This window comes from Ceratosolen solmsi, unplaced genomic scaffold (genome assembly GCF_000503995.2).
Source record: "Ceratosolen solmsi marchali unplaced genomic scaffold, CerSol_1.0 scaffold23, whole genome shotgun sequence".
In the NCBI taxonomy this organism is placed as follows: Eukaryota; Metazoa; Arthropoda; class Insecta; order Hymenoptera; family Agaonidae; genus Ceratosolen; species Ceratosolen solmsi.
Window position 1 is genome coordinate 2,730,799 of NW_011948430.1, and position 14,390 is coordinate 2,745,188.

The following is a 14,390-nucleotide window of genomic DNA, read 5'->3' on the forward strand; positions in this document are numbered from 1 at the left end:
GCGCTACCGACGGCGACGGCGGCGGTGGTGGCGGTGGTGGCGGTGGTGGCGGTGGTGGCGGTGGCAGTGGTGGCGGCGGCGGCGGCGGCGGTGGCAGCGGCGACACGACACCGCGCGCTCTCGCTCCTTCTGGCCATTCTACACTTTCATATTTTTTCCCGTCTTTAGTCTGTACTTCTCGACCCTCCGACCTCGCCCCCTGACCCCGCCACGTTTGCACGCACGCACGTCGGTCCCGCGGATCGTGAAAACTCGGCCCTTCCAAAGCTCCGATCGTCGCAATGAATTTTTCGCTCTCGCCGTCCACGGACGATAATCAAGCGTCGACTCAAGCGCTGAGAGACCATGAGCTTTCCTCGTAGCTTGAAAAGCCGCCGGATTATTCGCTTGGCTCACACGCCGTTTCCTCTCCTGTCCTTTTATTTAATTTTATTTAATCGAGCCTTTTTTTTTAAAGCTCCGCTTCCCGAACACTTGAGCCAAGGTCACCGCGCAAAAATTATGAAATCGCATTTTTTATATCACTATTATTATTTGCGCGTGTGTCCGCAATAACTACGGTTGATTATCCCTAAAATACACGCAAACGTCATCTTAATTCTCTTTCATTTACATATGTTGGACAATAATTTTCTCATATCCATTCTATAAATGGAACGAAACCTTAAATATTGAGCTGAGAAACTTTCAAACATTGCATTGTTCGTTGATTTTGCTTTTAATCAATGTTGCTGCGAGCATTAATTGAATTCCCTATTACAACCATATAATTTGCCTTTTTAAAATATATATCGTAGAATATGCATATGCCGATAGTCAATTATCGGTGATGTTTTTAATAGATCTCTCGATTATGTTAATTACATTACAATAAATATTGGTTAAGCCGTCGACGATTTACAATCCGATTAGGATTAAACGAATGTCGATTTTTACCTGTGCGCAAGAAAAATGAAAAATCTAAGATATCAAAAGCAATAAAGTCATTGTCTATGTGCTAATATGCCAGTTAACTGTTAATAATTACACGCTGTCGGTTATCGTTAATTATTTAAATTGTTTACAATTTCAGTCAATCTGTAGTCACGTACATCTTAGGCGCGCGTCTCTCGCTCTTTCGCTCTAATTACTATAAACGCGCAATGTATCTTTTCGCATACAAAATCCCACATACAAACACAGTTCTATAGTTTATGATCGATAGATCTTATCGAGACAACAAATAATAAAAAAAAAAAAAAAAAAAACATCGGGCTCGTCCGGGATTTGAACCCGGGACCTCTCGCACCCTAAGCGAGAATCATACCCCTAGACCAACGAGCCGCGCGCATGTGCAATTATTATTTATTTACATTACGTTCACGACTCATAGATATAAAAAGAGAAGTATTTTCTTATTAACAAAATTGTAATTATTATTGAATATTATAAAAATACTCTTCTTGAATGAACTGCGATAGATGATACAGTTTTATTAAAACGATGTTACGAGAACTTTACACATTAGTATATTGATAATGCATAATAATAATAATAATAATAATAATAATAATAATAATAATAATTTGTTTTTAGAAAAATTTAATGAGTAATTGCCACTATGAGGTGGCAATCAAATGAAATTAATGAAAAAATACGACAAATAATAATTTATAGATTTCCTCGTATAAATGAATATTTCTATAGTAATAAAACATATTTCCTTTTTCTTTTTTCTTTTTTTTGTTTTTCCATAGAAATATCGTTTCTAATTCTAGGGAAGTTATGCATAGCATAGATCCTTGCTGCAACAATAATTGTTATAAATATATAAAAAATACATATATTTGCATTTATGTGTACTTTAACGCATGCGGTCTTCCTCATTAGGGTATTAAAAAACAAAAACAAAATAAATAAAATAATAATAACAATAATGTGAGCTTCAAATTTCTCTGAGAAACAATGGTAAAAAGATATAACATTATTTTTAAATTGTTTATTTAATATTGCAAACAACTAGTTGTGCAATAAGCAAAAATGAAAATTACGTCATAAATTGTAAGATGTACTAACTCTATAATTGTATTAATAATAATTTTTTTTAATATTGAAACGTTTTCCTCAAATATGAAACCTTTGTTTAAAGTTGATTGACTTAATTTCTGGAATAACGTTAACAATCAAACTATTTTCTGAATATATCATTCTCGACTATTGCGGTAAGTTTTCTCGTACCTTGTGTATAGCAATAAAAGTCATATTTATAGATGAGATAACCACTATTAAAGTGCTTGAACTAAATGCAATTTTGTCATTTAAAATTCAATTTCTAAAACGATGCGAAGAAAAATAAGAACTATATGTGTAATTTGAAATAAACCGTAAAGGTCAATCATTATTGTCACATATACATTAACAATCATGTATGATCGGTAAGATATTTTAAATATTTATACAGATATCAATTTTTGGCCTGTTTTTTTTTCTTTCTGATACCATATATTTATTGAAAAATCTTAAATTATCAAATAATTTAACGTAAATTATCAATAGACATTACCATAGTGTATTGTAAATGAGTACCATGAAGTTTGATCGATAATTCTGTTTTACGTCATGGAAACGGAATGTTCATTGTAACGTAAAAACTCTCGACTACTCTACGACGATTTTGAAAGTAACGATATAAAAATTTTATTATATTCAATATTCCAAGACAATTATATTAATTATAGGAGAATATTTATGTTCATTGTTAATAATAATGGGTAATACGGAAAGTAACGTGACTAGTGGTGTAAAGAAACAAACGGATGCATCGTCTATTTTACTGTACAAACTCGTCGATTTAAAGGGTAAAATAATATTGAAAAAAATCGCTGTTTATAAACTAAGGAATTTAATTACCGTTACCGTATATCATTAAAAATTTCACAGGCGGCGGCCTTTTAGTAGATATGATGAAGCGAGCATCTCAAACAAAGCAATATGCTGAAATTGACCATGCAATTAGGACAAAAGTCGAGCCTTTTCTTTACAACAGAGGCAAAGGAAAATGGATACCAATATCAAAATTAGTACTTTTGAGAAATAAAGAGAGGCCGAGGCATAAAATGGTTACGGACATACTAAATATTTGTACACTGAGCTTTAATAATCTTTTATGGGTCGGAGTACGCCGAACGATTAATAAAAATGTATCTATTTTGTCCTCGTGATCTGGGATTAAGATCAAACGCTTATTTTATTATGCGTATCGTTGACAAAATTAATCTTTAATACGGGCTGAATCCAGTATGACGACGATTCAGCCAATAATCTAAAAGTTTTTTCTCTTCTCCTCTTCTTTGTTGTTATTTAAATTAAAGCTGGTATATATAACTTACTTGTTCCTTGATTATAATGTTTAATTAAAAACTGTTTACCCGTAGCTCCCGGTATTGAAGGCAATGGAGAAACCCGAGGACTATGATATCGACAAAGACATGCAAAGCGACGAAGAAGTTGATGAACATAAAATCGGTAAGAAATTGGTTGAAATTAACTAAATAAACGGCAGTCTGCATCGATAACACAACGTTACACGCGCATTAACCAATGCCGATAGATAAAAGTAAATACAGATTGGTGTGCTGGACTCTTGGGGAACGAGGCGCAGTTGGCGAAACTATCCTACACCTGTGCATGCTTAATGCCACGGCCATTCACGCGGATTTGGCAAAAAGGTTGCTTCGATTTTATCCGAATCTTATCAACGACATTTACATCGACGATGAATATTACGGTAATTGAAGAGACCGAATTGTTATAAATTCGTCTTAAAGCCATAATCATAATATTTTTATAATAATTGCTCTTGGTCAAATAGTTCATTAAAAGCCTTGCTACGTTTAGCGTCAAAGCTCGCTTGTTTTTATTAGTTAGGTGAACAACAAAAGAAAAGGCACGCTTAATCAAAAGATATAATTAAAAGGCTATTATTTACGCAGGCGAAAACGTATTGCACATAGCAATAGTGAATGAGGATCCGTCGATGGTGAAATTCCTGCTCGACAGCGGTGCGAACGTGAACGAGCGCTGTTTCGGTAACTTTATGTGCCCGGAGGATCAAAAGGCGTCACGCAATGACAGCCTCGATCACGAATGGGTAGGCGTGTGTCCAGAAACTAATTATGACGGGTAAGGCGCTCGTAAGAGCAGACCTTTAACTCATACATAGAGTATGGATAAATTTTCAGCGAAATACTTTTACTTGGATTTTTTCGAATTTTAATTGAACGACCATTCGCATGTAAATATGTTTGTTTAATATCATTGTCACTACTTAATTAGCTCGTTTTTACTCAATTACCTCAATAAAAATAAAAGCACTAATTATTCGAATGATTCGACGAATGATCTCTCGATCTTCCTCGCTTTTTAAAGCCCAGACTTTTCAAATTCTAAATAATTATATTTTTTTAATATATATTTTTTAATTCAATTTCATACTATTTCGTGAGATTTTAACGTTTAATCGTTGTCTTTTTTATACAAGGATAGATATTAATTATTATGGACAGCAATTTTGTTTTTAGTTAATGGCAATGATAAAAATAGATAATTACCATGTTGTTCCGAAAGAATCAATACTTTAATTAAACGATTCAGTGATGGAAAATGAAGCAAAAACAAACAAACAAACAAATAAGAATTTATATAGTTATAAGATAAAGGGGGGGGGGTTACTTTTAAATAGTAACAATTTACACGGGGGTTTCAGACTTTAAAACAAAGCCACAAACTATTGATGGCAATGAAAGATTGCGATTGAAAGATTGATTAATTTGACACAACAGTTACGTTTACTGGGGTGAATATCCTTTGAGCTTCGCTGCTTGTTTGGGCCAGGAAGAATGCTACCGGCTGATACTGGCCAGAGGCGCAGATCCTGATAAGCAAGACACAAACGGCAACACGGTGCTACACATGCTCGTCATTTATCAAAAGCTCGTGAGTTTGAATGCGAATTATCATCTAAGGGAAAAAATATACAGCAAATCTTAGTATCAATCTAACTGTGCCCATTTTGTTCTCTATTAATGCTACATGAGCACATAACTCTTTTCATTTGCGATAGAAACGCAAAAGCATTGAAAGTATGATAACAATTATTTTAAAAATTAATAATATAGTGAGTACTGAAAGGTACTGCGATGTATATTTATAGATTTGATAAATATTGGCCTTTGCTTGTGTGTATATCTATGTACAAGAGCCGTTTAATTGTTAAAATGCGCGTTCTATTTGTAGCGAAAACGTTATTATTATTATTATTATTATTATTATTATTATTATTATTATTATTATTATTATTATTATTATTATTATTATTATTATTATTATTATTAATATTATTATTATTATTATTATTTGTTATCCAAATGAAATATCTCTCTCACTGTCTTTTTATTATATTACCCATAAGCGCGCGCGCGTTTTATTTTTAATTTAAAATATTTTGATACTATAGTTTACGAAAAACAACCATTACTTTCAATTTTTGTTCTGCTCATAAAGTCAAGATATGCCCACATGGTAGTTTCCAATCAGGCAAAGATATAACATCGCATTTTCCTGCATTCGCCAGACAAAGTTATTTGTTAAATTTAGCAAGGAAAGTCAAACACCTACTTCGACGCATGCAAAACAGAAGCGATGTATGTATCGGCATCTTCTGTCCTCCTTCGCTCCTTTCCCATCATATCTTCCTACATACGAGCATTCTATAAATAAAATGAATATTCCTGAAAATACAAGAGAAATGTAGTTGAAGATCACAGAGATTTTCAAATCATATATCATCACAATCTTAAAATTATATTCGAGGTTTAATTCAGGGTGAAATTATATTCTAAATTAGCAATTTAGGGCATTCGCTTGCTCGAGTCTAGTTGGAAAGAAAAATTGGCTTTAACGAGACATGGTAACAACACTATTATTGAAAAATATAATACATTTTGCTGAAGGGCTTATGCTAATTGAAATACTCTCGTGACAAACGAATGGGAATTTTGTATTATTAATTCAATTTACCTAATGCTTTGAATAATTAAATCTAATGCTTATTGTATTTAAATTTCAAAATTGATGAATAATCTGAGGCTAAAAATGAAATTAATGTTACGAATCTATAATAACTACGCACGGCAGGGTTATATTATAAAAATTGAAATATAATAAATATGAAAGATACTCGAGCCGAGAAGAGCATTATGCAATCGAGAATAAATTATTATGTCGTTAGAAAAATATAAAGCACCGATTTTGAGTAAAAAGATTTTTAAAAATTGCAGATAACTTTTGACATGGCATATGAAGTAGGATCATCACTATCAGTGAGAAATATTCAACATTTAACACCGTTGACGTTGGCTGCCAAACTCGCACGCATCGACATGTTCTTTCACATTCTAAACATCGAAAGAGAAATTTATTGGCAAATCGGTTGTATAACTTGCGCCGCTTACCCACTTTCTCAAATAGATACGATTGACGTTAATACGGGACAAATAAGCAACAATTCCGCCCTAAACTTGGTAGTCTTTGGAGCAAGTATCGGAATCTCGTTTATAAATAACTTTGGTAAAATTAAAATAAACTTAACATATTTTTACAGGACAAGGACGAGCATTTGGAACTAATGGATGGAGTACTGATAGATCTTTTGAATGCTAAATGGAATACTTTTGTCAAATCTAGGTCTACATAAATTTATTACAAGCACAAAAGACACACAGTTTAAGGCTATAAATTCGCTTATTTATAATGATAAATTTTCGAACGATTAAGGCTTTAACAAATGATATTCAAATAATTTCATAATTGCGGCAACTTTCCAAATCTTAGCAATAAGTTATCGATATCGCCGATATCGATAAATATATATCGCCTCATATTGAATAAATAAATAAATAAATAAATAATCGATCGTATTAAATTTCAGATTTTACAGGCAATTTTATCTATTCTGCTCGTATTTCGTTCTTTCGGTGATAAGTTTCACGCTTCGACCGGGTCCGATACCGTGGCCAAATAAACCTTCGATTCAGCAATCCATAAACAATAATACATCGTCCGAATCAATTGTAGCTTCTGCAGTTAAACCTCTGGAACTCACGCTTACATCATTGCTGACGAAAAATCTAGTGGAGCATCTTGCGGCAAATCTGGAGCTTCCGGAAAAATCGATAACAAATTCCATGAAGAAAATTACTTTAGAAATTGTATCGAACATAAGCTCGACGATAAAGGATATTTGGAATTTGACTGAGAAGCAAAATACAACATTGACGCTGGAAAGCAATGACGATTTCAACGATATCGTCAGCGATTTATTCAATTCAAGCGCGAACAATTATACAGACGATCGTTTGAATAATTTCGATTTCAATCAAACGAACTTACCGATTCGACATAAAGAGAGGGAAGAGACTGTCGATTGGTAAGCCACTTTTCTCATTATACAACGGCAAAAATATTTTTCTTTTGTCTTTTCATTCAATTTTAACAATAATCTGCACCGGGGAGTAACGATTGTTTGCTCAAATGTTTGCTTTAATGGCGTTAATTTTAATGTAATATGCAAATGTGAGCGTGTCTAAATAGAATTTAATTGAATTTCAAATGGCCATTCGTTGAAAAGAATAAAGGCCAAAAAGAAAAGGCTATTGGAAAATTCCTATATTGTAGTAACATATTGCAGGTGGCACGATCTGACTGGCGAATGCCGACTGCTGTCATTAAACGATTCCGTATCGAAAATCAGACTGACAGCGGAGATTTTCATGGAACTTGGGGCGATACTTTACATATGCGCAGCCTTACGAGAAGCGAGATTCCTGGGCCTCAACATGTTTGTAGAGAATCTCGTAAGGTCGAACATCCATTTCAAGGCACTGCCTGTTGAAATCAGTACATGCCAGAAGACGAATTTATTTACAGATGACAGCTCCCTCGCGTGTCATGTTTCTCTTTTCTTGCTGCATCTTATTGTCTTTTCCATTTTTACGGATAATCTGTGCGGACGAGGTCGAGGACAAACTCGCGGTCGTCGTCATGTTGACAACCGCGCCGTATTTCCTCTTCTTCTGCCGTGGATTTAAAACCGTCGGACCTTTCGTCGTCATGATTTATCGAATGATAATGGGAGATCTACTGCGCTTCGTTTCGATCTACCTTGTCTTCGTCATGGGATTCTCTCAAGGCAGGTGTTACATTGAGTTTTTTTTTTTTTTTTTTTTTTTTTTTTTATGGCCATCATTTAGCGTCAATTGAACGAGATAATCGGGAGGTGGATTGATTAAATGAACGTTATAGTCGCGTAAAGATAAACGGTAAATTATTATGTTCCGAAGATTCTCTGATTGGTGGATATTGGTGGATGTATTTATAAATTCAATAATTGCTCATTTAAAATTAATTTTCGTGCAAAATATTTGTCACTACACGAATGAATTCCTATAAATACATATCTGTCCTTTCTATGCAAATGTATACAGTCATCGTTTGCGTTATTAAATACATAAATATTTGATTGCATCTTAGCTAAAAAAAATTCGTGATTACTATAGACTTCATTATTGGTCATTAAAATTATGAAATTAATTATAAATTGACAAATTAATTACAAAATAAGAAAAGATTTATTCAAATAAGCTTGATGACGTTCAATATTGATTTCTTTATTCTTGAATTTACTTCTTGTCGAATTAACGAGTAATCATTATTTTAAAATATTTATATTCGTAATTACAGTATTATGAATGATTAATTACATAACTTACTCGCAATATAAATAATATTTTATTTTCAATATTTCTAATAATAAATCAAATACTACTTATACACAGTCGCTATTTAATATACTTAGAATTCTATTAAAGCAACTACTCACAAACACAATCTCAAATGTCCACACTGCACGTGGATAAAATCAAATTTTTCGTATCAAATCGGCGTACTTAATATATTGTTTTAATTACCTACAAAAGGTAAAGTTATAAATATGCTTATTGTTAAATTTTTAATTCTCGTGAAAAACCTGTTTTATTGCATGTTTTATGCTCTTCGAATACGAAGAATAAGCAAGATTATTTAAGGTATAAAACTTATCTCGCGCATGAATTACAACCAATAGGCTTTAAATTTCATGGATTTTTGTTAATACCATGCAGTTTATTATATACATTTATGATTTATTGAAATTGACAGTGTTCTAACATGTTGGAATACAAATGTGAAATGCAACTAACATATTTTAAATCTATTTAATTTTGGGACAAATAAAAATTAAAACTAAAATAATGTCAGCTCTCAGACAATTCAAGTTCAAGTTTCTCTATGAACTTATTTAGAAATTATTGATCATTTCATAAAGTATGTATGAATTTTAAAAGAATTTTAAATGATATGAAATTTTAAAAGCCACCTCACTTTTGATATTTAATAAAGCAAGAAAAACCAGTTAACATACTGTCAAAATATAAAATTAAACGCCCACTACATTGTTATTTTGTTCCATTAAGTAAGATTCATAAAATACAAGCATGACAGACGCATAAGAAAAGCGATGATTAATTGTCCGATGGCAAATTTACTGTCCGTTCCTGTAATACGATACATTCCAAGAATTTCAGTACATAATATACGAGCTGATGAGCACAGTATATCTTCGCCATCGTATCTATGTATAATAGTAGAAGAATTATTAATCCCTTTTTGAAATTAAATAGTGATGAAAATGACTAGTCCATCCGATGTCTGATTATTCAATCAAATTACGTGGGTTAACGCGGATCGTTTTATCGAGATTTAGAGGGATGATTTTTGCTTTGTTTAACTATCAATTTTTGTGATATGGTTTTTCGGTGTAAATGAAATTTCCTGTAAATAGAGTAAATGAGAAAACCGGATTAAGCCAAATAAGCAGTCATATTGTAACCCGATATTGACATAAATTCACTCCATCATTAGTGGAATGCGAGGAGCATACGGGTACTATGCCAAGGTCAGATTATGTTAACTGTGCACGAGTATTATGTAACGCTTTATGTGTTTGCTCTATGCACTTCTGAAAACTGAATCATCTATGCACCCCGTGAGGAATGGCACGGTGCCATTGACTTATATTTTATTTGCATTCCGAATTTTAATATTTTTTCTTAGCAATCTCTTTGAAATTTGACGTTTATAGATTGTATAAAATCAATCGTCTAAAAATGCAATATTGCTTCCTAGTCTTGAGATTTTTATACCGATCGCATGATTGAGCATGACACTTATTTTAAATAATCATAACGATTCTGATCAACAAAGCTATCAAATGTTCGAGTACACTTTTATTCGACTTTTAATACAAAAAAAAAAAAAAAAAAAAAAAAAGTTAGGATTGTACGTCGATATGTGCACGATACCATTGTGCAGATAAGTGATAATGTAAGACACGACTTTGGAATACTTTAGAAATGTCAGAAATGAAATAAAGACAGACGAAAGTATTTATATCGCGTAGTATCTATAGATTTCAGTACAACGAGAGATCGAAGAAAGTTAATTTTTATCCTAAAAAAAATATGGAGAAAAGAAAAATTGAAAAATTGTTCGCTTACCATCGACATTGGAGTTATTCGCCTCTTCTCTACGAAGCGAAAACTATTCGAGTTAGATTCTCACGCGTCGATTCTCTTATTCCAACGAATCACAGAATACTTCAATTTTACGGTACTTATAAGGACGACAAAATATGTGCGCCAAATCTGTAGCGCAACGTCCGCTTATTCCTTCGGATCTTCGCTAGGTTGTATCGTCAAGCAAACGCCTTACAGCAACAATATTGTTTCAGCCTACTACATAATATTCTTGTCATTTGACAATCCAATCACGCCCGAGGGAGTTGACGATTCAAAGGCTAATCCCATGCCATCGCCAATGGAGAGTATCATGGCGATGTTCCTTATGAGCATGACGAATTTTGGCGATTATTATGACGCGTTCGAGAACACAGAGCACGAGATGGAGGCCAAGGTGACTCTGACTCTCTAGTGATTCGCATGCTTACGTCTTAGCTCGAAAATAGCATTTACAAGCGTTTTTGATATTTTGGGCGCTTATGCATTAACGCTTAATGCATTATTTATGCCGTATGAAAGCCGACGTGGAAATTAAGATTTTCTCTCTATTGCAGTCGCTATTTGTGGTTTATATGGCTATCGTTGCCATTCTACTGGTAAACATGCTAATCGCTATGATGGGCAACACTTATCAAAAAATAGCGGAAACGCGAAACGAATGGCAAAGACAGGTTTGTTCGGCATTATAATGCATACGTTCGTTATGTTTGATAAGCAACTGATAGATGGTAATAAAATATAGATTAAGCATGGATTAATATAATATTGTTTTAGTGGGCAAGAATTGTTCTTGTGGTTGAGAGAGGCGTGAGTCCTGCGGAAAGATTGAAAAAATTAAACGATTATTCGCAGCCAATGTCTGATGGGCGAAAAGCACTGGTGTTACGATTAAATCAATCCGTAAGATTTCTTCCAAATTTTTTACCACATCTTAATTACTATATTGTATGCACATTCAAATGACAAAGCTATAATAATCGTACTTTTATGCTTTAGGAAGAAGATAAGGAAGAAATGAAAGAAATTCTTGAAATGAAAAGAATTCACGAAAAGTTGGTGAAGAAACGAAAAGATAAGCTTCTGAAAGAAAAGGAAATCACTGATGACACGCATGTTCAGTAAATAGAAAAAAAAAATACTCTAACATAAATTATTTTATCTGAAATTATAATAGTAGTAATTAATAATAATAATAATAATAATAATAATAATAATAATAATATCAATAGATTAAAAAAAAAAAGTTTATTTAAAAAGGTTCTTATGATTAACAATCTACTAATTAAATTTAAATGTATATGAAAAAATAAAAAAAAAAAAAAAAACAAAAAACAAAAAAAACAAAAAATCTGTCTTTTTAAGGCATATCCATTGAATATTTATTGAATTTCCCCGTATTTTTTTTTAAATCTTTTTAATTTTTGTTTAATCTCGATTAAATATCACTCGCGTAAGAAACTTGCATTAAAAAATGCATATGATATGAAAATCGTTTAATGATATTATTGAATATTGATCTGAATATATTATTCTAAGCATTATCTGGTTCTATAAACATAATTTTATAAACATAAAAATTTATGGATATTTTATATTTAGCGATTTTTGTGATAAATATTTTGTTATTATATAATATTCAGATATCAAAACTGAAAATCCGATGAAAAAAACTGAGGGAGTTTTTGTTAACAGATATGAAATATGATAAATGGTAGAAACGTTTAGCAATAAATATTTTTCCATTTCATATCTAAACTATTAGACTCATCGTCTAAATTAATTAAACATTCCTATTAATTTTACAAATGATTGAATTGCGTATGTTATATAAAAATGTCTTTAAATATTAAGAATAGTAATTTATTAATTAAACATCATTTGTACAAGCACTTTGAAGAATATTATGGACATTTATTTATGATCATTTTTACGCATTATTAACTATTCCGTTATTATTAGATTATTAAAGAACAGTTTTATCTATGAATCATCTCTACATGAAAAGAGGCTAGACGATACTTTCACAAACTAATTTTATAAAGCAGAGTACTTAAGCGATATAGTCTATATAAATTTCTTTTAACTAAATTACGGCGATTATGTTTTTAAAGATAAATAAGATAATCAATTTAATTGCAGTATTGTTTATCTTTAAAAACGTCTTGTCGTTATTAGGTTTAAGATAATTGTATCAATGGAGCGTTTTAGCAATAAATTAAAAAATTGCTATCTTTCCTTATATTTTTCTACATCTTTCTAATAAAAGTATTACTCATTTATTTACATGAAAAATAAAATAAACTTAATCAAAAATATAAGAAGTATATAAAAATATTACTAGCATAGTTTTTATTTACTTCAGATTTTATATTTATTTAATTAAGTAATATGAATAATATGAATAAACTAAAATATTCCTCTTCATTCATCCCCTATAGACAAAAATAATATATATATATATATATATATATATATATTTATTTTTTGTTATACAATTTGTTTTAATTTCACTCGCGATAATAAATATTTAAAATTTGTAACTTTCATTTTTAAGCCATTGATTTAATTATTCTAATCGTATAAAACGTTGGGCTAAAAGCCATTAATGCATATAGTAGTACATCATTTAATATAAAAAAGATTAAATAATTAAAATTTGTATAAATATTTGTCTAATATTTGTATATGTTCTTTAAATGTAAATAATAGTCTTATTTATAATATTTGAAAAATAATGTTCGTGTTAGTTTTATAGTAAGCAGCTCTATGGTTACTATGACAACGATAACCATAAAACAGTAAAATCGCCTAATTATGCAGTAGAAGATAGTTCGTAATATCTAATTGGTTAATCAAGGCATTGTTATAATTTAAAAAATAATGAGTAGTCTTAAGAAGCCTATAGATTACAAGATGTTAGAAAACGAGTTGGATGAAGCTTTGAAAGCGGATGAATTATATAAATTACAAAATGACGCGAAACTTCGAGCGATTGAACAAAGAGTTCCAACTTATGATCATTTTTATAATATGGTAAGATTTTATTATTTATTCCAATAATATTTTAATGCCTATCGAGTCATCTAAGTGAGTGCAACAGGTACAAGCTGCACATCTACGACCATTAGAGCGATCAGAGATGAAAAAAAAAGCTGAAGTATCATGGAATCATTGTTTTAACAAAAATGAAGAAGCGCTCCTACAAGCACACAATACATCAAATATTCTCAATTCAAAATCAAGTAACGATTCTCTTATTAAAAAGCCACAAACGAATGCAGAATTTTTGAGGATTTGGAATAATTTGTCCGATTGTAAATTAAAATTCGAGTACTTGATCGAATTTAGGTAATTAATTAATAGATAATGCATGACTGCTTGAATTTGGTATTGAAAAGGCAATTATATTGCAGGGAATACTTATTAAAAAAGTTTTTCCATGTTGAAGTGCCGACCGAATTTCTTCAAGAATTTTTTCACGTTACCATAGAAATTTGTGCTACCGATAATGTTGCGGATGTCATTGAACTATTACAAATTTTTAGCAAATGCAATAGATTATCTTTAAGTTTAGCAATGATGACCGAAAAGAGTCTTATTAAGCTTTTATTCGAAAGGATATTGGTTCTTATGAGGGACGACACGGCAATAGATAGCATAAAAGAGCTTGAACAAATTTATTTAATTTCATTGGAAAAACATAGCTTAAATAATAAAACATAAGTAAACATATGTAAA

At 31.4% G+C, this 14,390-nt stretch overlaps 2 protein-coding genes and 1 non-coding gene across 3 annotated transcripts; 2 read left to right on the forward strand and 1 right to left on the reverse strand.

Annotated features, from left to right (window-relative positions):
* Positions 1-1,251: 1,251 nt before the first annotated feature.
* On the reverse strand, positions 1,252-1,323 carry TRNAP-AGG (transfer RNA proline (anticodon AGG)). Its single transcript has one exon. It is a non-coding gene; the product is annotated as a tRNA-Pro (tRNA).
* A 1,423-nt stretch (positions 1,324-2,746) lies between these two features.
* nan (transient receptor potential cation channel subfamily V member nanchung) lies at positions 2,747-11,774 on the forward strand. Its single transcript, XM_011501976.1, has 15 exons — positions 2,747-2,837; positions 2,920-3,098; positions 3,414-3,504; positions 3,590-3,766; positions 3,972-4,161; positions 4,821-4,974; positions 6,318-6,572; positions 6,641-6,723; positions 6,968-7,465; positions 7,727-7,892; positions 7,966-8,227; positions 10,865-11,046; positions 11,207-11,323; positions 11,427-11,552; positions 11,649-11,774. Exons 1-15 carry the CDS (start codon positions 2,747-2,749, stop codon positions 11,772-11,774), a joined length of 2,697 nt encoding a protein of 898 aa, XP_011500278.1.
* Positions 11,775-13,399: 1,625 nt separating this feature from the next.
* Positions 13,400-14,386, forward strand: LOC105364000 (coiled-coil domain-containing protein 103). The gene is made up of 3 exons (XM_011501831.1): positions 13,400-13,685; positions 13,753-14,000; positions 14,066-14,386. Exons 1-3 carry the CDS (start codon positions 13,533-13,535, stop codon positions 14,373-14,375), a joined length of 711 nt encoding a protein of 236 aa, XP_011500133.1. The 5' UTR covers positions 13,400-13,532; the 3' UTR covers positions 14,376-14,386.
* Positions 14,387-14,390: the final 4 nt, after the last annotated feature.